The sequence below is a fragment of the Panthera onca genome, chromosome A1 (assembly GCF_046562875.1).
Source record: "Panthera onca isolate mPanOnc1 chromosome A1, mPanOnc1 haplotype 2, whole genome shotgun sequence".
Taxonomy (NCBI): domain Eukaryota; kingdom Metazoa; phylum Chordata; class Mammalia; order Carnivora; family Felidae; genus Panthera; species Panthera onca.
Genome location: NC_138339.1, coordinates 97,154,248 through 97,181,788, shown reverse-complemented (window position 1 = coordinate 97,181,788; position 27,541 = coordinate 97,154,248). Strand labels below are relative to the sequence as shown.

The 27,541-nt window shown below is 33.9% G+C and overlaps 1 protein-coding gene across 3 annotated transcripts in view; it reads right to left on the bottom strand.

Annotated features, from left to right (window-relative positions):
* The window catches only part of AP3B1 (adaptor related protein complex 3 subunit beta 1), a 264,795-nt gene that overhangs the window by 175,970 nt on the left and 61,284 nt on the right, over positions 1 to 27,541 (bottom strand). For all 3 annotated transcript variants that reach the window (XM_060635498.3, XM_060635493.3, XM_060635494.3), the window contains exons 4-7: positions 18,812 to 18,907; positions 17,661 to 17,821; positions 14,953 to 15,019; positions 5,524 to 5,706 (exon numbers count right to left, since the gene is read on the bottom strand). In XM_060635498.3, the coding sequence (XP_060491481.2) occupies positions 5,524 to 5,706; positions 14,953 to 15,019; positions 17,661 to 17,821; positions 18,812 to 18,907 (507 nt within the window). The remainder of the gene's footprint in view (positions 1 to 5,523; positions 5,707 to 14,952; positions 15,020 to 17,660; positions 17,822 to 18,811; positions 18,908 to 27,541) is intronic.

The window sequence follows — 27,541 nt, the reverse complement described above, 5'->3', positions numbered from 1 at the left end:
AAAGAAAATTAACTTGTAAAGAAAATTAAAACTGAATAAAAAATAATCTCTAACATGTAGGTCCTGGAAGACAGGACATGGTGCACTCTCACAGTACCTTTGTATTTTCAGAAAATTGCCAATCAAGAACTACGTATATGAATTTTGTGTTCGGGTTAGTTCTTATTTTACGGCTGTCCCTAAAAAACTTAAGGAATTTATCTCAAAAATACTTTAAACAAAATTCTAAACTGGAACTTTCTTACACCCACCTAAGGTTTTATAATTGAAATACAGATATACTGAGAGAAATAAAAGTAAATTCATCACTCCAAATTTCAAAATGGCATGCATAATGCCACTAGAATTATATTAGCTGGATTCATATGCAAAAAGTAACTGTGAGTACATAAAGTTTGAAGTTCTAAATCATGAAAGTAAAAAAATTTGATAATTCTTGCAAAATTGTCATCTCCTAGAGAAAGTTTAAGGTTAAAGAGCTAAATTCATAAAATTAAAAACCTTTCTCAGGCCCCAGAACGCGAGCTTTGTTTTGGTTTATAATTAATACCACTAAAGGGTTTTGGGTTTTTTTAATACTCTTAAAATTTACTTAGTGTTTTATAACATTTATTTTCTAAAATTCATTTTTTCTACAAAAGTAACTTTAGTATTAGAGATTTACATTTATGCTTCAAGTATTCTTCCATAATAGGCTTGAATGACACAAAGAAAAGCTTTAAGTAATTTTATATCCTTGAAAATTATACAACCTTGACCTAGAATAAAAAAAAAACAAACAAAACACCTACATGTACTGTAAAGAGTAAGGTAAATTTGAGAAAATAAAAATGCAAATATGCATTTTAGCAGTCTCTTGAATTTATTAACCTAAAAGGTTTAATTTCCATTTTCCTGCATCAGCTTTATTTATAAAATGTCGTGCCCTATAAATACGCTGTTATTTTCTATAGTCAAGCACCCTCTTAACAAATCTTCTCATTAATATGTAAATTTAAAGTCAATCGGTCTTCTCCCTGACAGCCCCATGAATTCCTAGTGCACTGTATAATCGGCTTTGACTTGGCATCCACTATTTATCATCAAAGATGTCAGTTAGAAAAATTATGGAAAATGCACTGCAATTGATATGACTGCAATCTACTTTGTCAACACTTAATTGTTCCTCAAATCATACATTTACATATAAACAGCCTAAATACTGATCTATAATGATGCAAATAAACTAAATTAAAAATCTCTTCTGCCCTGAAGAAGCTTGTTTGTATATGATGTGTTCATCTGAGAACTTATTGACAAAAGCATGTTACATCAGCTCATCTCAAAAAAGGTTTCTACTAATTTTCAATCCCTCAAAAAAATAATTTTGCTACCTTTCAAGTTTATAAACAAATATTTTAAAAATTCAATAAGAAACATGATTTTTCTCTCTGAAAAACAAATTTAATTATAGTTGTTAGCTAACTGCAATATCTAAGCACCATGGATTGGGGGGGGGGGGGGGGTGCGCGGGGAACTTCAAAAATGGCTTCAACCAGAATGCAGTAAACAAACACAGAGAAAGTTATTAAAGTAAGCGAAAAGATACTTTAACTTAAAAGTCATGAGGTAATAGAATATATAGGATATATATCAGAATATAAATCTGATCTAGGCATCAGATTACTCTGTTTATATTTCTGGTTCCACATTTTATAAGCAATATTATCTTCTATGAGTTGTTGAACATTATATGCCTCAGTTTCTTCATCTATAAAATGGGTCTAATAATTGTTACTGTCCTATCTCAAATAAAATACTACAAAGTACAGCAAAATAATAAACTGTTAAATTTAAAGTATCACTGTATTATTTTTCATATATTATCTTAGTTTCTGAGAAACCCCTTGATTTTAATAAATTTAGTATTTAAAGTCAGTTTTTTCCTTTAACTTTTAAATTAATCTATAATTTTAGTGAGACCGTTTTCTCATTTGTAAAATCTTTTACTTCAAGACAAATGGCTCTTTATATATCATAATATGGTGTTCATATAGCATTTATATAAGTGACTTCTGCCTGTATGTAAATGGGGATGAGGTGCTAGAATGACCATCTTTATATTCTGCTAATTTCATGAAAAAAAAAACAAAAAACAAAAAACAAAAAAAAAAACACATCCAAGACCTGAAGGTAAAAAGATAAAAAAGGATTTTAACAAGTCAGCAATGACTATGCTAGCATACTGATCCACTTTGTCTTTCTATCCCATAACATTCTTAGCAGTTCTTTACCGCATGATAGGCTTTCTGCAACATGAAAACTGAAAAATGAAAGCAGATATAAATGCAGAATCCTCCTAAGTTTCTTCCAGCTTCATGATTCAGGCTGCCAAATTTTAAAGTTAAAATTACCATGTACAGTCCTAAAAAGATGGATGCAAGTTAAAGTGTAAGCCATAAACTCTCCAAGACTACAAGTGCTTGGACTGCTCCCTCAAAAGTTGCTCAGTAAAACAGAATTCTAACAAGCCAGAGACAAAGTCTGAGATGAGTTAACTCAAAGAGTAAGCATGAACATGGTCTAAATGATGATAACCATTTGAACTTTAATTTTATAAAATGTATCTGTGCTAAAAGTCTAACCTCTTGGACAATCCCTTGCTTCTAATACTGCAATAAAGAATGACCCTTTCAAATCTTCCCTGCTGGTACCGAACAGAATACATATGTATACAAAGAGACACAAGCCTGTTATCTTGATTATTTTGGAATCAACTGATACCACTTTAAATTAATAAATAAAGTGAAATAGGCTATCCAAAGTAAAATTTATAACCACTACAACAACAGAAATTAAACAGTTTCCTCTAAGGGGTCAACCAAGAGGTTATGATATGAGAAGGACGACTTCGCTTTTATTTCACCATGTGGCTGACCTCGTTGTACAATTAAAAAAAAAGTTATGTTTATAGTTACCTAAACCCTTAGAAATCTTCTATTTTAGTAAGGTTTTCTTCTTTTATTTTTTTTTTTTCTTTAAGCCAAGGAATCTTTCTCAAAGGAAGCCATATTCAAAGCTGTATATGAAGGGCGGACAAAGATGAAGGCTGCTCTGTCTGGAACAGAGGCAAGAACCCAGAGAGCTACAGAGTCTAGACCACCACTGTCCCCCCGCCCCCCACCACCACCCCGGGGTTGTTCCTGTGGCAATGTTACAGCATCCTGAGGCCTGAGGTGCACATCTGAAAACTAGTGAATTAAGTCTATTAACCACATACTGTAGAGAAAATGCCAAGGTCAGAATGCAAGTAAGTGGCAAAGGTGAGAAATCACTGAGCCCAGTTTCAATGTACCCAGGACAATGACCGGATTTCATCTCATGTTTGTAATAGTTAATGTCCAAAGAATCCACATGTGAAAACACAAGAAATACATATAGCCCCAATTTGTCAAATGATCTGTCAAAAGAGTAAATATACATGGCAGTACAAAATTTAACTTCCTGGCTTTGTAAATAGCTTTAAACATGAATTTTATGTAAAATAACATGAAACATAATTCAAGGAACAGAAACACAAACAGACAAACTACAAAAATAGAGATTTTAAAGTCTGTTACATATTTTCAGAAGATATGGCAAGGAAAGATTTTAACTGTAATTTCTACATAATAACAAAGCAAAGGATCATTTGCATACAGATACTGAAAATGATTTGACGGTGACAGGGAAGTAAAATTTAAAATCTTATCAAAGAATGACAGTGGTTAGATAAGGCAAAATTACTTTATAATAACCTTACAACAGGAAAACAAAATATCTAAAGAGCACTCTGGAAAAGGACCGGCTGAAATCGAACAAACTATCATTAGCAACAAAAATCTCTCGTCAAAGTTATCATTTACATGAAAGGGCCAAGACTTTTATAGCAGTGGCATGTCGTTGCTTAATCCAGCAAAAGTGCCATCAGAAATTTACTTTGCTCAATGATTAATACAATTTATTTTATATAAAAAAGCAATCAATTAATCTTATATGGCATGAGACTTTTATATATGAATAATTCAAAACATACTTCAATTTTAAATAACCTAAATACTTTCTTAATATTAAAATTAAGATGGAGTCAGTAATACAGATAGTCTTCTGGATAAAGATATACTTTAAAAATTTTTAAATACTTTTTAGTATAATATTTAGTTACCGTAAAAAGCACTGATGAATATTTTAAACATTTAAATTTCTTTAAACATCTGGAAGTTTAATATGACATCTTAAAGTATGTACTATGAACATTCCTCCATTCTACATACGTTTTCCACTTCCTTTATTTCTAACTAACAAAAGTGAAACGTAGTAAGCACTCAAGCCCTACGCTTAAGTTTCTATACAAACTACTATGACATAATTGGGGGATTTTTGATCTTTTACTTTTTACACAGTTGATTTAAAAAAATCTATTATAGATTTTACTTTTAAAAAAGCATTATACTTTTTTTAATTTAAATATAGTTGACACATGTTACATTAGTTTCAGGTGTACAACATAGAGATTCCACAACTCTACACATTCTGCTGTGCTCACCACAAGTGTAGCTACCATCCGTCACCATACAACACTATTACGATACTACTGAACATATTCCCTGCACTGTACCTTTCATCTCCATGACTTATTCATTCCATAATTGGAAGCCTGTACTTCCCACTCCCTTTCACTCATTTTGTCCAACCTCCCTCCCACCCACTTCCACCTGCTTTTGAAAAAGACAAAAAAGAAATATCACAAGATGAGAATGAATGTGCTAGTCTTATAAGATTTAATGATTTCTTTTTTTAAACAAGCTAAAACTTACACTTAAATATTAAATATATACACACAGAAATCGCTATTGCAAACTATGCAGTAAAATTTTTTCAATCGTCAATAAAGTAACAAGAAGGTATGTGTCTAGGTAGGTATACATAGCCTAATGTTAATATGCACAAAGAAAACAACTTCGTTTTAAGGCATATTTAATTATTAATTTTACTAAAATTCTATCAGCTTAAGTGAAAAAAAGGAAAACAAACATTTTAAAATACAAAACTAGGAAAAAGTAGTTTAAAAGGTCAGTAATATTTACCATTAAAGGCAAGATACTCTCTGAAATTTACATGTGCTAGAAGCACATTACCCACTTGTACGATTGAATCACTTGAGCAGTTGAGACTTAAAGATAGGAAAGCAACAAACTGCAAAAAAATCCATGATTTGGCAATATCCCTGAAAACACTGTATCACACTAATGCTCCTAACAAGGGCCTCCTGCCAGGTATCATACTAAAAGTTTATACACTATGTCATTAAAGACAGGTCAATCGGTACCAAAATAATGAAAAATTATCCTTGCATTTATATTTATTTTCTGCTTTCCAAAAGAACATAAGAAAAAAAAGTCCTCCATAAATATGCAGACTTCTATTACCTTACTCCTATACACATTTTTAAAAGCCCATCCATGTTCTTAATCTTCATTAAGTGGAAGATTGTTCAACACTTACCTCTTTCCAAGGACTGACAAACTGTGTACGAGCATATCGAGTTAGCATGTGGATTATGACAACCTGCCCCCACTCTTCTACATCAACTAGTAAATTACAGAGCTTGCGGTAATTCTTGTGAATCAGATCTATTCTATCCGGGCATACTTCTTCAAAAGCCATCACAACACTGCCAGCTACCAGCTAGAAAAGAAAGAAATAGTAACTCATTAAAAAATGTCTTCCTCCCCATCAAAGATTCTATTTAGGCATTACAGAGATACAATCAGTGTTATGACAATGAATGTTTAAAGTATTCAGTTATTTAATTAACAAAATGATTGTTTAAATAACAAATTTTAAGTGTCACTCACTCAAAGAATAATTTTTATAGCTGTAACATGTCTGAAAAGCTAATACTTTCCTGAAGTATTACAATTAGAGAAGTATCAGTACTACAAATCCAACAATTTTTTGTCATGTTAAATAGCAATGAATTGTTCACACATGGATGGACTCAACATATTCGTCATGTACATTTTTCATTTTTAAGCTAACCTAAATTCCAATCTAAAGATTTATTATTTAGTACATAACATTCAGAAAAATCAAGACACTAACAAAGACCACATCATGTCAGTTTAAAATGAGAATGACAATGAATTCATCTTAAAGTGTTTGAGGAACCTGTAAGTGTTTCTGGTACAAAACACTTTCAAATCTTCAACATTTTAATCCACCTGTTAATTTTTACCAATATATTTACAAAGAAAATACAAAGGCTAAAATTTTATATAACCTATATAGCAATGTGTATAAATTGAAATAATATATTACCAACAAAAGACAGCTCCCTCAAAGACCAATTAATGAACCATAAATGCTGTTTTGTAATTGTCATACAAAGTGGTAAAATTAAGATATCTTTGGTATAAAGATACAAGCTAAGCAGAATACGTAATATACAAATACTTCTATATATGTACCATTGATATATGTGCAGTTAGCCAAAATGTAATACTGTTGAAAAAATAAATTAATATCATATTCTTTCTAAACACTAGGGATCTTCATTTTAGTGTCTAAAATTTCCCCAATGACTTAAAATAAGCAATTAAATAGAAATGTAACTTACTGAAATGGTACTTTTTGAAAAATATTAGATACAATGATATTCGTATTTTTAGTGTTTGTCCCTCTACTTGGCTGACATTTAGTTTATTAATATGCAACCAACAATACAATTGAAAGAAAACAGCTCAGAATATAGACTTGCTATTATGCTAAACAAGTTTCCAGTCCTGTGGGGATTTTATGAATTACCAATCAGTATAAACGTGAAGCCGCATTTATTGACTCCAGCCCTGCCCATGTACTGGTGCCTGCTGGTCCCAGCATGAATGCACTTCAATCGAAAAAGCAAAGAATTGATTATTTGTGTGAACTAAATAAAAAATGTATTATATATATAATTTCCCATTTGCTGTTGATATGGAAAGGATGTTAAGTTCATGTTTTCATCTCCACATTTTGATATCTTCTGCATAAATCACTCTTCAAAAATTATATTCTGTGATAATCATATTTCTAAATGGTTAGAACTAGTATTATTTAAAAATCCCTTAAAAACAACTAAGTTTATGACCTCAAACTATAGAATAACTTAGTATTTGTGAAATAGATCTATCCATCTATATGTTTTATATTTAGGCCAATCTTACATTAAGACACACATATGAATTGGTAAAGGATATTAAAGTAAAAAAATAAATAATACCACTTAGAATACAATAGTCAGTGAAATTAAAGCAGCAATCCAACAAAGTTTCAATTAAAGAAATACTATGTAAAATCAAGTTATTTTGCCTAACACTACCAGATTTTTTTCAAAATGGTTAGTACACACCAAACAATTAAAAGAAAAATCAGCTACCAAAAGGTATTAAATTTATTACACCAAGAGCTATAGGTACAACATAATTCTGAAGTATTAACAGAAAACATGAAAAAAGAAACTAATTACTTATGTCCAAATAAAGTTTAAGAAAACACAAAATAATTAGGAAGAATGTAAAGAAAAGTACCTTCACAAAATAAAACTGACCATTTTAGATATTTTATCGTATGGATTTAACAAACTGACCCTAGGCTAACCAATGCCAGAATCGATAATTTTGGTCTATTAAATGTTCAATATTGTATAAAACTTCCAGAATTAAAATAAAATGATCTACTCAGATTTTAAAACCAAAAATATTGGTTTCCCAAAAACACACAGTTAATTTCCATCTCACTGTGTCAATAGTAGCTTTTTATATAAGGTGAAAAATAAATCACTCCAACAAAACTAGCAATGAGCTCATCAAATTCAAATGCAGTTTTCCATTTATGTATTTTTTATATTAAAGCTATAAACATGGTTCATTTATCTTCCCTTGGTTGCCACGTTTTTCTGTGCTGTTGCTATGAACTTCAGCCATTAGCTGTGCTCCAAGGTAAACTACATGAACCATCAACAAAAGTGACACCCCATCTATGGAGTTCATATTTTCTCCAGATTATCTATGCTAGTTGACAAGCTGGTAATGAAAAAAATCACACTAAGCAAATGGTTCCTCTAATAACAATAAATTTTCTATAAAATTATGAAGGGTACAAAACGTTTCCTTGCATCTATTTTGTCATGAATTCTAATTAACGTTGCAAAAACCTGAGAGTGCTGGGTCATCACAAGAAGTGCATCAAGGTTTGATTGATAATATGGTATAAGTTGGCCAATGCTGCCAAGATTTTCTTCTCTTAAATTAATGGCCATCCAACCTGCCCTAATCATACAGCCCAAATGATATTCCCCTTCTTATTTCAATTTTCTTGAGGCATGGAAAATGGGAAAGATCAGTCATTTATCTTCTAATAGCTGGATAATAGATCTATCACAATAAAACATCTGCACAAAATCAGAGGTGTGGGGTTTTTTTTTGCCCACTACAGTGAAGCTTTTACCAACATTAAATCAATAACCTATAAAATGGTGTCTTACCCCTATAATTTAGTTACGAACTACCAATATATTCATTAAACATCATTTTGTAAATTAAGGGGAAACTCTGTCATAAAAAATATATATAAACAACTAAGTTTTCCAGTAAGCATTGACCTAATCTGTGTTCTTAAGAAACTGTTTTCTATTAGAAAGTTAAATGCTATCAAAAGGATTTCTTTACAATTAACCTGAAAGGAAAAGGAAATAATACCACCCTGCTTTTGAGGTATTCTAAATAAAAGATGTCCACTGCTATGTTTAAATTGTTCAACAAATACGGATTTCTACCTTAAAGAAAAACCAGAGAAAGTATTAAAATTTAAAAATGAATTTACAATAGAACATCAGAAAAGGTATACAGGAAAGAAGAAAAGTGTTTAAGATATGTTAAATAGAGAATATAGGATGAAAATAGTAAATCTAGGAATATACAATAAAGAAATTATGTAAAAAACATCTTGTAACTGCTGACTGAGGATAATGGAACACAAACAACATATTCTCTTTTAATTTCACTGACTATAGCTGTGAGGTGTCTTTCAAAACTTAAAGATAATCTTCAGACAACAGTTACCTAAGTAACCCTAAAATGTTCTAGTTATTTTACCATAAGCCTTATATTCCTTAACCATAACTATATTCCTTAACCCAAAGTTATGTATTTTTAGGAAAGGACTATTCATATGATAAATTTTGGTCTTACTCTATTAAAATGGAAAGAGCATTCTATTTTAGTATGTTTAGATTTCTATCTTTCCTTAAAATGAGAATTATAGAACTGTCTTTGAGAACTTAATTATTAGAAAGTCTTCATTTAGGCTAAAAGAAGCAACAGAAGGTATATCTCATAGCCAATATGTTAAGTAAATAAAAGTTTTTAAACAGATTAACACCTTTCAAGTTGATATTTGTCAGCAGCAATAGCAATGCCAACATGACAATAATAATCCCAAAAAGCTCCTGATGATAACAAATAAATTCCTTTTCAAAATGTGGAAATAAATCAGACCTAGTTCCCTTAATTGGGAAATTTTTAAACAAAAATTATTTGGAATTCTTACTGTTTTAAATGTCAATACCAATACTAACTTGGGAGAGAAAGGAAATATAGCTGTCTTCCTTCAACAAAGAATTACAAGAGACAAGACTAAGTAATAATAAAGCTAAAATCCCTATATATATATGCATAAATACCAGAGTATTTTAAACCTTTCTACCACAGAATGTAATCATACAAAGGAAAAAATTGTCACAAAATATTCCCAAAACATAATTAATTTAAATAATGGGTAAACAAGTTAATGGTACCTAGGAAAACATGAATCTCCCATCCCAAAGCCAGAAAAATCAAAGATGAAAAACTGTCCTAAGCATAACTAAAAAACAAAGAATCCCCAAACTTCAAATTACATGTAAGTAGAAAAATAAGCCCTAAATGCCAGAGAGTTATCTTTCATGCTTATATCATAAAAACCCATAAAGACCTGTGGCAGTCAGGAAAAAACTGCCCTTACCAAAACAGTCAGAAGTTGGTGGTGAGCAAAAGAAAGAACTAAAATCAATAGGAGGAAGAGAAAGAGTATTCTAAGTGTAAAAATACTATCTAAGATTCCTCATGGATCACAGTGGATTACAAAGTAGAAATTTCAAGGGGGTAGGAGATGGAGGGTGGATTCAATGAGATTGTCTTGGAAAAGAAAAATTTCAAGAAGAAAACAGTTAAAAAAGAGGTAGAGGAAGAGGAATTCCTTAGAAAATGTAAGGTGACAGAAAAAAAGAAATAAGAGGAGGAAATTCAGAAGAACTACAACAAAATCAAAATAACTTTAGGACATACACCCCTTCCTACATGCTTTCTCTCAAAACAGCCATCTAATAAAAAAGCATACTGTGATATTCTGGCAGAAACGGTATTCTTGTGCCAGGAATCTTGCAAACTACCTCAAACTCAAACCACCAACCCTGTCCAAAGAAAATGTAAAGATGTGAGTAATCTGCAAGTGTTGAAAACAGAAAATGAAAATCAAAACAATTCAACTGATGAAAATTGCCCACACAAAAAATTAATAACAAAACAAACTGTCTAACGCAACACTCCAAAATGATACCCTCAACGAAGCATATGAAGATCAGAAAAATGAACGTGAATCAGAAATTCATAAACAGAGAAAAGAAATAAACAAAAGACATCAGGAAGAAATTTAACAGGAGTTGACTGAAACCAGGAAAGAAACTGAGAGGGGAAGAAAATAATCAGACATGATGATTAAACTGCAAGGTGCCCCTGCAAGAAAACAGCTGAATGAAAATTTAATAAGGGGAATTAAAGAAAAGTAGAAAAACAACAACAACAACAACAACACAGTGGTTGAAATGTAAGACAGGCAAAGAAGATCCAACCTACATAAAATTTAAATCCCTGAAGAAATAAAAGTAACAACTAAGCAGAAGTAATGTTTAAAACTATAATCTTAAAAAACAACAACAACAACAACAACAAAAAACTTTGCCAGAAATAATGTAAGTTCTAAACCTACATTTTAAAAACATTCAATGAGTACCAGGAAAAAAAACTAACCCACATCAAATAACCCTGAGACACAATTTAAAACCATTATGTCTCAAAGATAAAGAGGAAATCATCAGGGTCAGCATCTTACTGAACGCAGACACATTACAGACACTTTCCTTTAGACTGAAATAAGACAAGGATGCCCACCATCTCCACTACTACTGAATATTATACTAATACTAGTAAGTACCCAAGTATATAATTACACAAGAGAAATTAATTAATCATTAGACTTGGAAAAGAAGAAGTAAAATCACTCTATTAGCAGACATTATATTTTCTAGAATAAACCATGAATAAAATAATTAAACAATAAAAGAACTTGGTAAAGGAGCAGGATATAAAATTACCATAGAGAAGATCAATAGCCCTTTTTATACACCAATATAACAAGTTCAATGATATAAGGATGAAGCAATTTCAATTTACAGTAACATCAAAGAAGACTACATATCAATACAACTCTAAACCAATATTTAACTCAATTAGCAGTCCACATCTCACCACTTCCCACAAAGGCACATGCTAGCAATTCTGAAACACTTTGTCTGCATCTTGGGACAAAACAAGTAAGTAAATATATTGTCAATAATAAAAGCCACATTTTTTAATGTTGGAGAAGGAAGCTGAAAAGGCAGGAGGCTAGAAGGAATCCTGGGCTATTGTACTGGAATTAGAGGCATCTGTGTAAACTTTGCCACTTAATACAGATAGAAAAATAGATATAGATGTCCTTTTAATTAAAAAATATATAAACATGTAAGTAACACTTTAGGAAAAAGGAGTGTCTCATATAAGAGACCATCAAAGCCCCCAAAAGATCTGCCCATGAACACTGAATATGATGTATACCATTTGGGAAGCAAAATATTAAAAATAATAGTAAACCCATAATTACCATCACCAAAAACGTACCAAATTAATTCCACAACCATTCGACAAATATTAAATACCTACTATGAACAAGTACTCAATGTTTTCTACTATATTTTAGAAATAAATGGTCAGAAATCAATAACCGACTATCTCAAATTTACAAAAAAATATATATCCTTTACATTCTTTTTGTGTCATTTATTTCTTACTTGGAATATTTATTTAACCCCCTTTTACAGCACAAGGCACTATAATGAGGGTTTTACATACAACAGCTCTTTCAACACAAATAAAACTTTATACATTAGAAATTACAAGCCACACAAATTTGGGAACTGAAATTTATGAAGGCTTAATACATAGCTACCATGAGGCAGAAGTGTAGGACAAACCCAATTCTGTCTAATTCCAAAGACTGTAATTTCTGGCTGTGGCGTATTTTGTTTGGGAAGACATGCACACATTATATACATTTCATTCATGATTTCATTCCTGGGCCATGCAACAAATTTCTTTTAGTCTATAATGCAAGAGAAATCATGGTAAATTACATTAAAATAAAAGATCTGTTTCTTACAGATCTTACTCTATTCTCCACAGTTTATACCAAATGTCTTGCATATCAAAGAAATAAATGTTTTTATATTATTAATAAAACCAAATTAACCATAATACTGATTTCTAATCTGGGTCCTAGAAGAGAGTAATAAGTATGCCACACCGAAGACAAAAAAAGAGGGGTATCTGGGTGGCACAGTCAGTTGAGTGTCCAGCTCTTGATTTTGGCTCAGGTCAGGATCTCACGGCCATGGGATTGAGCCCCACATTGGGCTCCATGGGGAGCCTGATTGGAATTCTCTCTCTCCTCTCTGCCCCTCTACACAGTCATGCTCTCTCTTCTCTCTCTCTCTCAAATTAAATAAACATTTTTAAATAGGAATCAAATTTCTTTTCTATCTTCATTTATTGGGCAAATCTATATTTGTTTACCTCCTACATTACATCAAACAGTATAGAAGAAATACAATGAAGATTTCTATTACATTATAGACACAAAAAAATTTGCTAGATGGGTTAGGATCCCACCCATAATTTCAAGTAAAATACAGTATTTTCAAAGTACATAGCGGGGAAAAAAAAAGTACATAGTGAAAAACTTATTAAAGAAATTAAAATGTTCAAAAGAATATATTTACTTATAAAAAAAAGTAGTAAAGGAGGAACAAGGAACAAAAAAGGTAGGATACAGAAAAGCAAGTAAACAGCAGCTATAAATTCAACTATGCTAATAACATTAAATGTAAATGGATGAAACCATATAATCAAAAGGCACATAGTGTCACAGTGAATTAAAAACTATATGGTGTCTATAGGAGACACATATTAGATTCAAAACTACTAACAGGTTGACAGTAAAAGCAAAGAAAAAGATATATCATGTAAACAGCAACCATAAGGAAGCTGAAATGCTATAAATAGACAAAACAGACTTTAAAACAAAAAGTGTTATTAGAAATAGAGAGACATTTATAATGACAAAAGGAAAATTAAAAACAATTATAAATACACATGCACCTAACATCAGGGCTTCTAAATACATTAAACAGTGACAGAATTGAAGGGAGAAAACAGACAGCTCTACAATAATAGGAGACTTCAATACTTCACTTTAAATAATGGATACAACCACCAGGCAAAAGATCAATAAACAGGAGACCTGAACAACACTATAAACCAATTAGACCTAACATGTATCTACAGAAGTACTCCACCCACCAACAGCAGATTATACATTCCTCCCAAGTGCACAATCAACATTTTCCCGGATAAACCATATGCTAAGCCATACAACAACAGCTATATGAGGCTAGTGGCTACTCTATTAGACAGCTGCTATGCACAGATACACATGCTACTTGATGACAGCATCCTAAGACACGCAGAAATCCTTTTCCTTGATAGTGTGAGCTGCGGGGGTGGGTACAGAAGACTCCATCGAAGATACCAGATCCTCCAGAGGTCGGCTCACAGACCCCATGGGTCATCACTATTATGAGATCTCATTATCACTACACTCAAAGAATAGGAGTGGGGAAAGGAGGAGGAAGAGATACATACATTCACAAAAGATGACAACATTAGCCAGTAAGCTCACTCTTACCAGAAATAAAACAGTCATGCACATATGAAAATGTTTCAGAATATTTTTAAATAGACTCTATGCCCAGTACGGAGCCCATAGAGTATTTTTTTAATATTTAAAATATTTAAAAATACACGTTTATAATACTAAAACATACTCCTCTAAAAGAGGTATTTTTTAGTATTTCTTTAATACTTCTTAGTACTTCATTTTAAAACAATTATTTGTTTCCAGCTGATTCAACCTTTAAAAATCCTAATAAATCATCGTTTGAAATAAAAACTTTGGCACTAAAAGCAGTCAACAATTCAGCCACAGATTAAAGAAAGGATTTTTGTTTCCAACTTGTTCTTCTTCAGACTCTGATGATGAAACGTGTAACAAGCTAAAATTCTAAATGTAATACTTCTCTTCATAAAGTCATTTTTTTCCTTCACGGATTTTAATAAGTCCCATTAATATTTATACCATTTTCAAATCAGTAAGAATAATTCTATCAAATATACAGTACAGTAAAATTATACTATACAAATAAAACACAGTTTTACTGAGGCGCCTGGGTGGCTCAATCAGTTAAACGTCCAACTCCTCTGATTTCAGATTTCAGCTCAGGTCATGACCTCACGGTTCATGAGATCCAGCCCCACAATGGGCTCTGCACTCAGAGAATGGAGACTGACTGGGATTCGCTCTCTTCCTCTCTCTCTGCCCCTTGCCCACTTGCACACGCATACACACTCTCTCTTTCAAAATAAATGAACTTAAAACACACATACACACAAATTCTACTTTGATATAAAAAAAGAAACCACTTACTGTACTTTTATCCTTTAAAAGTTTTTCAATTACTTCAATTAACATTTCCTTCTGCTCCGGATCAAGGCTAAAACATAAAAAGAAAAGAACACACATTAAATTTTTCCCTTTAATTCTAATTTTAAATGAAGCTAATCATTTCAAAAATATTAAGAAATTTTTTTAGGGGGGAAGGAGAGCAAGAATTATGTGAAGATAGAAAACAAATCTGAAATAAAATGGGATGTTTTTCTCCCAAATGTGTCCTAATCTTTTTCTTTAAAGTTGCTCATATTGGGGCACCTGGGTGGTTCAGTCGGTTAAGCTTCCGACTCTGTCTCAGGTCCTATCTAGCAGTTTGTGAGTTCGAGCCCCAAATCAGGCTCTGTGCTGACAGCTCGGAGCCTGCTTCAGATTCTGTGTCTCCCTCTCTCTCTGCACCTTCCATGCTCACACTCCGTCTCTCTCTCTCAAACATGAATAAATGTTAAAAAAAAAAATTTATAAAGTTGCTCATATTAACTAAATCCAGATACTAATAACATTAAGACAGTATCAAGTTCAGGGGCGCCTAGGTGGCTCAGTCAGTTAAGCCTCCAACTTCAGCTCAGATCATGATCTCATGGGTTCGTGAGTTTGAGCCCCACATCAGGCTCTCTGCTGTCAGCTCAGAGCCCGCTTCAGAAACTTTGTCCCCTTCTCTATCTTCCCCTCCCCCACTCATGCTTGCTTTCTCTCTCTCAAAAATAAATAAACATTAAAAATAAATAAATATCAAGTTCACTTCTAAAAAATAGTTGGAAAATCTTAAAAATGTAATTACAAGTAGATAAAGTACAAATTCTTTTTTTAACCAAGGGAAAAAAGTTAATAAGACAGTGATCATTGTTGACTATGGATATACTACGGTCAAAAACAGAGAATTCCCAAATAAGAATTTTGTTATCATTTTAGTTCAGTAATGAACTAAATGTATTACAAAACCTGACATCTAAAACCAAAAACTATAAGCAAAGGCATATATATATATATATATATATATATATATATATACACACACATATATATATACACACACACACATATAAAAAATTAGGAAATGCCTCCTATTAGTAGCTCTAAGCACTGAAATATTGACAATATAATTTCTTCCTAACATGTAAGTCAAATGTTGTCCACTTACTGAGAAGCTGAAGAATGGGAATATAAAGGTAAATAAGACTGCCTAGTAAAGAAAGTCCCAAACATAAGCATACCATATAACAGAGATATGTATAAGGGATTACAGGAAAAACAAGAGCACCAATGGAGGCAGGAGAGTTTCTCATAAAAAGTGACATCTCAGATGAATCTTAACAATTTGACTTTAGAATTAAAGAAAGGAGAAAATTTTCCAGGTAAAGACTAAACAGATGGTAATAAGATAAAAATATTTTATGTAGAGGACAAATAGCCAGGACCAAGCTACTCAATTCCAGGCAAGGAGAATAAGGGCTGAGGCTGGAGAGGTAAAACAGGGTCCAGTGATGTACTTTTAATCCATCATAGTAAGCTTGGATCTTATTCTGTAAGCATGTAAAAAGAAAAGATGAGTGATAAGTATGATATAACTTTGACAGTTAACCTGAGTTAATGAGTTTTTACTTTTTATACACTTATATAAGTTTATTGCTAACCATTATAATTATCTGAACAAACCTTTTAATTCTTTCAAATTCTAGCTCCGGTCTCCCTTCTCCAAGCAGTCTTTCCTAACCCCACTTCATTACATCTTTACATTATGAAGCCCTGATCACGACTCTGAGCCATATCCTATCAAAATCCTAGTTCGTGTAGGGCACCTGAGTGGCTCAGTCAGTTAAGCGTCCAACTTTGGCTCAGGTCATGATCTCATGGTCTGTGAGTTCAAGCCCAGTGGCAGGCTCTGTGCTGACAGCTCAGAGCCTGGAGTGGAGCTTGCTTCGGGTTCTGTGTCTCCCTCTCTCTGCCGCTCCCCCACTCGTGCTCTGTCTCTCTCTCAAATATAAATAAACATTAAAAAAATCATGGCCTTTGTGTGTGTGTGTGTGACACCAAAACCACAAAATGATCTTGCTAAAAGCTTGTAGAATCAATGGTAACAGAAATTAATACCAAATTATTAAAGATAATAACTCTTTTACTTAAGCAATTTGTTTTCCACAAACATCGAGGCATCATATGATATTTTAATAAATATCATACAAATATGGTATGGTGCTGTATTTCAAAATGAGCGTTTTAAAATTCAATAAAATACCTCTAGACAAGAATCAGGCAAGGAAGGGAACGTCAGAAAGGAATGGAAAGAAGGATGGAAAAGGTAGAAGAAAGGAGAACAAAGTAAGCTGAAAAGATAATACACATAAGATTCTACCCTATAATGAACAGAAAAAAATCTTAAGTTTCTCATAATTTATGTGTATGTGTACATGACAGACACACTACATAAATGACAATTAAAATTCCATTCAGTTTTAAGTTATAAAATCTATACATTATCACAGGTCCTAACAGGCTCACAAGTAAAAACCAGGATAGGGTCTCTATAACCCAAATAAAATTAAAGATGTCTAAAGAATGTGAGGAGAAAAACAGTCACTAGGTTTTGCTTAGTATAAGGACAGACTAATTATAAGGCTAATAAAATAAGCCTCCATGGGCTATAATATTCCATATAACATTTTTGGTATTATTAACAAAGTACCTACCTGTACAATTTCTGTATTGCATGGGCTGCATTCTTCCTAACATATGGTGATAAATCAGCAGAAGCCTCCTTAATAGCAAGCATCATAATAGGTACAATAATTGGTACTCTAATACTTGACAGAACTCTCAAAGCACTTGCACGGATTAGTTGATTTGGGTCCTAGAAAGAGTGCAAAAATATGCATCAAAATCTCAAGTTTAATATTTCAAAGATATCTCTATGACACAGCTAACAGGTGCTCACAGGATTCAATGTAACAACACACATACACACACACACACACACACACACACACACAAACTATTTAAAGAACCAGTATATGAACACTGGATAAGGAAAAAGAGTTAACTAAATGTTTATTTCTTTGAACAAGAAAAGTAATGGTTATAATTCTAGTTGATCATTCATTACTAAACATGTTGGGTTTTTAGAGTTTCACAATGACACAACGCTGCAGGCTATAAATTTTCTCTTTAAAAAGTCACATCCCAACTGAGGGTTGATGGGGGGTGGGAGGGAGGGGAGGGTGGGTGATGGGTATTGAGGAGGGCACCTTTTGGGATGACCACTGGGTGTTGTATGGAAACCAATTTGACAATAAATTTCATATACTGAAAAAAAAAAAAAAAAGTCACATCCCGGGGCGCCTGGGTGGCTCAGTCGGTTAAGTATCCAACTTCAGCTCAGGTCACGATCTCACGGTCCGTGAGTTCGACCCCGCGTCGGGCTCTGGGATGATGGCTCAGAGCCTGGAGCCTGCTTCAGATTCTGTGTCTCCCTCTCTCGCTGACCCTCCCCCATTCATGCTCTGTCTCTCTCTGTCTCAAAAATAAATAAACTTAAAAAAAAGTCACATCCCCTCATTGCACACTTTCAACAATTAGGTATAGTGATGAAGAGTTCTTGGGTGCATGATAAGGATTACGAAGAACATAAAGGAACATGTAGAAAATGAAACAGAGAGAAAGATCTAGTTGGTTATATACATATTATTTTCTGAGGACACTGAATAGGCAATGTGAGAGGCCTTTCAAGTCTTTCAAAGCAATACTGCGCCATTTAGTAGATTACTGGTCCACTTCTTTAAATAACACACCTTCAGCTTTGCACAAATCTTGTAGCTATTTGCTGGCTCACTCTACTATTTACCTTCAGAGCTCGCTGAAAAGTACTTATGGACAAGAGTGCCAGATCCTGCTGTTCTTCAGCATACCGGACCAGGTAAACATACACTAACTTCTTGATCTGTTAAAAAAAAAAGAAAAGAAAAAAATCACGTAATCCTAGCCAGACTGAAAATTAAAAATTCATTATTTTGTATACCAAATCCATTCTCGATTTTTGTGAAATAAAATAACTGAACCTGGTCATAGCTTATATTGTGATATAAAGATAATATACTGTAGCATGAGGAATGGCAACAGAAAAAACTTGTGAAATAAGCATTTTGATAATCCAATCTATAACAGCAACACGTTGTTCTGTAACAACATTCCAAAAAGTCTTGAGGGTTAACTTACTTCAAGCTTATATACTCCTTGCTTGCTGACCTAAGTCCCTTTGGTCCTGAGATGAACTAACCTACTCTTCTCGAGATCTGCAGACCACCAGCCTTAAGGAGAGAAGGACCAGGCTTTCCCAAAAGAGAAGTCCTGACCATATTTGATGCCAGCAGGTCTGTTTGGGGTCCTGTCGACATACGCCATTCCCCCAGGCACCGCCTCCTCCTGCAGACAGCCTACCCCCAACCCCCAAAGCCCCACTTAAAACCTTCCCCTTTGAAAACTTCTGGCTTTGCCTGGACAGGAAAGATGGTCTCTGGGGCATGAGTCCACCATCTTCCCAGGCTGCTGGCTTCCTGAATAAAGTGACATTTCCTTTCCCACCATCACTTGTCCTTCTACTGATTTTCAAACAGTGAGCAGCTGAACCTGAGTTCAGAACCAGTTCTCTGTCGGGTAACACTTTCTCTCAAAAGGAATAAAAAAAATCCCTGAGCAAAACTCAGACAAGAATATTAAGGGGCGCCTGGGTGGCTCAGTTGGTTGAGTGTCTGACTCTTGATTTTGGCTCAGGTCATGATCTCAGAGTTCATGGAATCGAGCCCCGTGTTGGGTTCTGCGCTGACCTCACAAAGCCTGCTTGAGATTCTGTCTCCTCTGTCTGTCCCTCACTGGCTCTCTCTCTCTCTCTCTCAAAATAAAGAAAAATAAACTTAAAAAAGAAAAAGAACATTCTTTAAATGTTATATTAAAATATAACTGAATTATAAAAGTATTTTCAAAATGAAGGATAAAAATACTAGAAAGAACTTGGATTCTATCCTCCAGCTACATGGTATATATATGAACTTATGTCTCCTCATCAAAAGGTGTTGGAGCCGCAACTCTGATTGTATGGTAATATTCACATTCACATTCCAATATATACTACATGATATTTTCAGCTCAGTAAGAATAAGGTATGACAATACTAATTTAATGTGATAAAAACTCCATAAGACTGGGAGTATCTGACAACTGTTCTAAATGGCAATTTAATCAGTTAAGTCTAAAACAGCATTATGATGAACAGAAAAATTAAATAAAAATTAAAATGTGAGTCGAAATTCATCAACTGCTTCCTTCTGACATAGCTCATACACTATAATCTTCCTTCTGAAATATCTTCAGATACCACTGCCTGAGTAGTTTTTTTATGCATCAGCAGAGTACAGACCTAAAACTTTATGGAATGTTCAAAGAGCACAGGAAATGAGGGGAAGTAACTGGAAATTGCTGGAATTGATGCTAGAAAGGAAAAAGAGTGCTACACCAGGCCATATTTTACGTCATACTAACCAATATGAACTTCTTTAAAGACAACTACTTCCTTCATACTCCACTTTCCTTTGACACAACATAGTTTTAAGTAAGCGCTAGGCCCATCGTGGGGCTTGCACTTACAACCCCAAGATCAAGAGTCGTGTGCTCTACCAACTAAGCCAGCCAGGCACCCCAACACAGTGTAGTTTTGAGTTCCTTCACTATCCTGTTTGCTTTCTTCTGAACTCACTCCAATTTGTCTATATTTCTTTCAGTGTAGAACCCCAAACTACAAATGAAGTTTAAGTAGAACAAACAAGTTAAGGCTACGTTCAATGTAAGGTGCTTCCACTGACACAACTAAATCTTAAAAATAAAAATATACATTTTCTAAAGGTACACTGACTACATTAAGCCATATCTGAGTAAATATCCTGGTGGGGTTTTTCTCTTTTAAAAAGAAATGGTGCTAAACACACCATTTTAAGTTGATACCAATCCATTTTTCTATACTATATAGACAGGGTTATAGATGAAAGTAACAAAAAAATTATCTCCTAATACTCTTCAGCGGTGAATGGATTGACAAAGTCCTAAAAACAAAATTAAAACCCTTAAAAAATTAAAACTCAGTGCCCAATGCAGTCCATAATCTGCCCCAAAATTCCTTTCTTCGCAACCAGGTATTTATTAAGTTCCTAAGATTACAACAATGCCAAAAAGCAATAAACACTTCCTAGTTGACTGATTTGTAGCATTTTCAATATACCAAATCAACACACAGACACATGTAAGATACTTCCCAAATCCATTTTAGGATGAACATGGGGTTACTTAATGCAGGAACCATTCCTATTCACCTGTATATTCGCAGAACCTATCATAATGTCTGGCATGTAGTAAGAGCTCAATAATTAGCTGAATGAAACATCACAGCCCAGTGGTATACTGAAAAAATTTAAGGCTGTTCTCATTAGATTGCTATATCAGGAATCTAACTTCCACCAATGGTTATAATTCACCAAATAGATTCCTAGATAAAACACCAACATACTGAGGAAATGACGCATATTAAGAAGATTGTCTCCAAAAGTCTTTAACTTGTAAATTATTGTTTTGCTTTGATAGAGAGCACAAGAGCATAAGCGGGAGAGAGGGGCAGACGGGAAGGGGAGAAAAGGTGAGAGAGAGAGAAAGAGAAAGAGAGAGAAACAGAGAGAAAGAGAGAGAGAGAAAGAGATAGAATCTCAAGCAGGTTCCACGCCCAGCAGAGAGCCCGACACGGGACTTAATCCCATGACCCTGGGACCATGACCTGAGCCAAAATCAAGAGTCAGGACGTTCAACCGACTAAGCCACCCAGGCACCCCTAACTTGTGGGATTTTTAAAAATTAATCATTTAAAATGTTCTTTCTTCATATTAATTATATTCAGACCCAGTCTACAGTTCTCTGGAAAGTTTTGGAAGAAATAGGTTAGAGTCCACCCATCCCCTCATCTTCCTGTGATTTATTTCTCAGCAACACCTTTATTTACGAAGTAACTGCACAGCCAACTTTTAAGGCTGAATTATGAACTCCAGAATATATCCAGGGGTTTATATTGGCAACACTGAAACATTCAGAATCACAGCTGAGCTAGCAGGCATTGCTGTAATTACTGACTATTGGAGAAGGACTTTTGTGCCTGTTATAGCAAAAAGCATAACAATATTAAATCACAGAAGGTTGCAAAACACCAAATTTGTTCTAGTTCTGTTATAAGAATCAATCAATATTGACCACAAGAGGCCTGTGCACTGACTGGCTGCAGGTGTGCAGAGAAAGCCTAGCTTCCCTGAAACCATTCTGTGACCAGAAATGGGAGTACTTAAAGCTCCGTGACTACACCATTCTCTGATCAGTTACCTCCATTCAATGTTACAACACTCCTTGCTGTAAAGCTAATCATAGCAGAGCCCCAGTAGGCTGGCAGAACACAGGCAGATCTGTTTAATTACTTTATCAATACTAGTACATCAAACTTCATGAGTTATTGACTAAACCTTTGATTATTTTTGTACTATAACCACTGATTGCTTACTAGGTAACTTTTGGTATCATTTGACATCAAATGAAGATGACGTACAGCTTAACTGTGTGTCTAAGGCAGCATGTACTTATAAAATGAAATTTTGCACTTGATAGCAATGAAACATCAGTCAATTCTCTAAACATAAATTTTAAGAAGCTTATGTCAGTTTTCTCATATTAGAGGATTAAGCATGTTTCAAAAAACAACATAATTCAAGAACAAAAGAAACCCAAACAAATACATCAATAATTACGTTTACAGGGACATTTTTGTTGCAGAACATTACGCAGTATATGAGAATCTGAGTGTAAAGGGAAGAGATGAACAAATAGGAAAGTTCTACTATTATAACTACCTGAACAGTACAAACAGTTTTGGATAAACAATAAATAACATAGAATTTTCTGTTTACAAGAAGACTAGAAGTCCAGGGGGAACTAGTTAATTTACTACCAATTTCTAAGGACTTCCTCATTTCTACCCATCTCTAAGTCATAAGAATAGTTATATCGATGCCAGATACCTCCCAAAGGATAGCTAATACCAGATGTTGATAAGGGGCCAAAGTCACTAAGAGAGAGGAGGAGGAAGAAAGCATCAATCAGGAAGGATGGCTCTAAAAAGGGGAATGGTCTAAGATGGGTTCTGAAGCCAAGCCACCTGGCTTTGGATTCTGACTGTGAAATATGACCTTGATCTGATAATTTAACCTCTCTGTTACCTTGTCCTCATATATAAAATATGGGAAATGACAGAATCAACCTCACAGAGTTATTTGTGACGATAAAATGAGTTGATATATGTAAGGTACTAACAACCTCACACAGAAAGCATCTTTTAATGCTTTCTCTAGCATTTCTCTAGAGACTCTAGTCCTAAAACACTAAGATAACAGCTCTACCTATATCTCACAATTTTTCTAAGTCAAATCTCAATTTTTTTCAGATACCTGCACTTACATCAGAAGCCATAAAACTGCATCAAATTAGAAGCTCAGATAGCATGACCATAATATATCAAAGAGAGTTTAACTCTTGATATTATCAATTCAGAATTATATAGTAACAAGCATACAAATATTGTTTAATAAATATCTATTAAATTAATGACAAGTCAAATTTGCAAATACTAGATTACATACATATAGCCTCCATTTCTCCTATTAATTGGACTCTTAGAAAGAATGGTTTATCAAGTTAATTTAAGTCCAATATTAAATTAAGAGTTTTGATTTTAATTTACCCGAGTCAGTCAAATTGATTTTATGATGGCTAATCATTTTGGTAGCAAAATTCACCTATTCCAAATATACAATGTATTTATTATCTAATAAAAATTTATGTATTCTTGAATAAGTTTCTAAAAATGGGTTTGAAGTATATATGTTTAAAACCCTATAATATTTTCTAATAATGTTAAAATGGTGAAGGAAAAATAATTATTTTTATATATGTAAATGTGTACTCTAGAAATGTATAAAATATACTTCGCTTTATTTTTCCAGATCTTGAATATGTAAATGCAAGATTATTTAAACTAACTTACCTTATACGAGAAAAAACTATTTAAACTACTAGTATACTTTATATTAGAGACATAGTAACACCAATTCATTGTCATAGTGTTAAAATAGTATCTAAGAGTCCACTTCACATCAATCTTGTATTTGTATTATATACAAATGAAGTGTGACCTAGCTACTCCTATTGCTCTACTTAAAAAATTCATCATTCTCATCATGATTATTTTATTCACTCTTATTCTTTCCTGTACCTAAGCAATTGTTTCCTTTAAAAAAAAAAAAAGCCTCATTTTTACAACTAAAAATACTTAAGCATTGACTATAAAGTTGCTAATGGTACACACCTCACTCAGTATATTCTGGCCGTAAAGCACTAGAAGATACTGCTATAGAAGTCTGATACAGAGACTGGAAAAGATGATGAAAATTTTCAAGTACGTCACCACTTATAAATTGAAAATTCCACACAGAAAGTAGGGAAAGCTGAGCCTAATGTTTCATTGATCAATAACATTCCATGTATTTTTAAGGCTTTAGAAACAGTTACAGATTTTGATGAAGCTATAATTTAATAATAACTGAGAGACCTGATTTACCCTCCTGCCTTAACCAAATAGAGTATCAGGGGCAGGAAATGTAACAATAGTTTCCTATGTTGGACAACAAGCAGTACAGAACTGTGAACCCAGAGAGAGAGAAAAGTCAAGCTGAGTACTATCACTAAGCATAAGTCTACCAGCACAGGGGGGCAACTCAAACAGAATTCAGAAGATTCACTGTGCTGAGGAGACAAGAGACGAAAGTTCAGAGGCCAAGGTTGCTCAAATTTGCAGAGCAAAAAAACAAACAGGAGTAAACTTCACAGAGACAGTGAGAGGGAGAGAGCACACACACACTACAGAGGACCACCATCAAGCCTTAAACAAAGCCCTGACATGCACAAGAAAGAGTGACATAAAACTACCTGAGGCCAGACCAATCAATCAATCAATCAATCAACACCAAAAACAAACACAAGAAAAAAGTACGCATAAGATATCTTAAAGATCACAAAGAACTAGGAATAGTTCATGCTCCTACCAGCCAGAGAAAATGTCTCATAAATACACGGACTGCTGAGTAGAATCCCAAGAAGGCATCACTTTAGGAGTGGGATTAAATTAATCTAAACTAAAAATATTTCTGAGCTCCCTAATAAAGCTTAAATGTATGCTTTGAAAGAATCAAATAATTCCACATAACTGTGTGCCACAAACAAAAAAAAGCCAACACAATTTAAAGGAATACAACAAAATCCACCAACCAGCCACATAAATTTCACAATGTTTAGCATCCAATTAATTAAAAAATTAGGAAAACATGAATCATAACCATGAGAAAAATCAATCTATAGAAAAAGACTCAAGGGGCGCCTGGGTGGCTCAGTTGGTTAAGCGTCCGACTTCGGCTCAGGTCATGATCTCGCGGTCCGTGAGTTCGAGCCCCGCGTCAGGCTCTGTGCTGACGGCTCAGAGCCTGGAGCCTGTTTCAGATTCTGTGTCTCCCTCTCTCGCTGACCCTCCCCCGTTCATGCTCTGTCTCTCTCTGTCTCAAAAATAAATAAACGTTAAAAAAAAAAAAAAAAGAAAGAAAAGAAAAAGACTCAAGTGATAGAAAGGATAGAAGTAGCAGAGAGGCACCTGGCTGGCTCAGTCAGTAGAGCATGTGACTCTTGATCTTGGGATCATAACCTTGAGCCCCATATTGGGTGGAGAGTTTACTTAAAAGTAAAATCTTAAAAAAAAAAAAAAAAAAAAAAAGAAGGGCTTTACAGTAACTATTATAAATATGCTCCATATGCCCAAGAAGACAGACAAAAATATGACTATGTTGAGGAGAGAATCACAAGATATAAAAGTGATCCAATGAAACATCTAGAGATGAAAAATGTAACAGCTGATTTGATAAATACACTGGAAGAGATGAACAAGTTAGACACAACAAAAGGTAAGGTCAGTTAAGTATACAGCAATAAAAACTATCAAAATGAAGCACAGAGAGAAAAGACTGGGAAAAAACTGACGATATTATCAGTGACCAGTAGGACAACATCAATTAGTCTGTATGTGTACCAGAGATGCCAAAAGGAGAGAGAAGAGAGAAAATATATTTGTGATAAACTAATGGCTGAAATTTTAAGAAAACTATAAGCCCACAAATATAAGATGCTCAACAAACCTGAAGCAGAATAAACATGAAAAAAAAATATGTCAAGGCATATCACAATAAAATTGAAAACCAGTGCTAGAGAGAAAATCTCAAAACCAAGAAGAGATAAGAAAGACACATTGTACACAATGAAATAGAGATTAACAATGACAGTAAACTTGCAGGACAGAAAACAATGAAATATTTTTTTAATGTTTATTTTTGAGAGAGACAGAGAGCAAACAGGGGAGGAACATAGAGAGAAACAGAGAGAGAGAGAGAGAGAGAGAGAGAGAGAGACAGAGAATCCAAAGCAGGCTCCAGGCTCCGAGCTGTCAGCACAGAGCCTGACGCAGGGCTCGAACCACAAACCGTGAGATCATGAACTGAGCTAAAGTCGGACACCATAACTGACTGAGCCACCCAAGCACCCTGAAATACTTTTTAAATACTGAACAAAAAAGACTGTAAACCTAGAACTGTAAATTTTGCTAGGCAAAAATATTTTCAAATTGTAAGCAAAATAAAGACTTTTTAAAACAAAAGCGGAAAGAATTCATTACCAGCAAAACAAAAGAGATGTTAAAGAAAGTCCTCTAGTCATAAGGAAAACAATACCAAATAGGATATTTGGACCTATACAAAGGAATGAAGAGGGCCATAAATGGTAAATATGAGAGAACACATGAAAGACTTTAGGGGAGGAGAGGCAGCTCATTTTTATTTTTTATTTTTATTTTTTTATTTTTTTTTAATTTTTTTTTATTTTTGGGACAGAGAGAGACAGAGCATGAACGGGGGAGGGGCAGAGAGAGAGGGAGACACAGAATCGGAAACAGGCTCCAGGCTCCGAGCCATCAGCCCAGAGCCTGACGCGGGGCTCGAACTCACGAACCGCGAGATCGTGACCTGGCTGAAGTCGGACGCTTAACCGACTGCGCCACCCAGGCGCCCTATTTTTTATTTTTAATTAAAAAAATTTGTATTTACTTAGGAGCATTCAGAATGTCAACAAAATAGCTGCAACTTTTTTTTTTTTTTTGCAATTACAGGGTGGTATTCAGTTAACAAAACAATTATTTCGTATAAGCTGCATCAGACACAAATGAAGATGAAAAACAACTATCCCCGTATAAAATTAATTTATGCTGTGCACTAACAAGGGCCTGCTTTAAATGTCCACACCAATTTACAACCCCTATACTGTACCATATAAGGCTGGTGGCTACTGAAAACACCACCAGGACAGGACTATCTAAAGACACATTCGGTAGTGTGTTCACTATACAAAA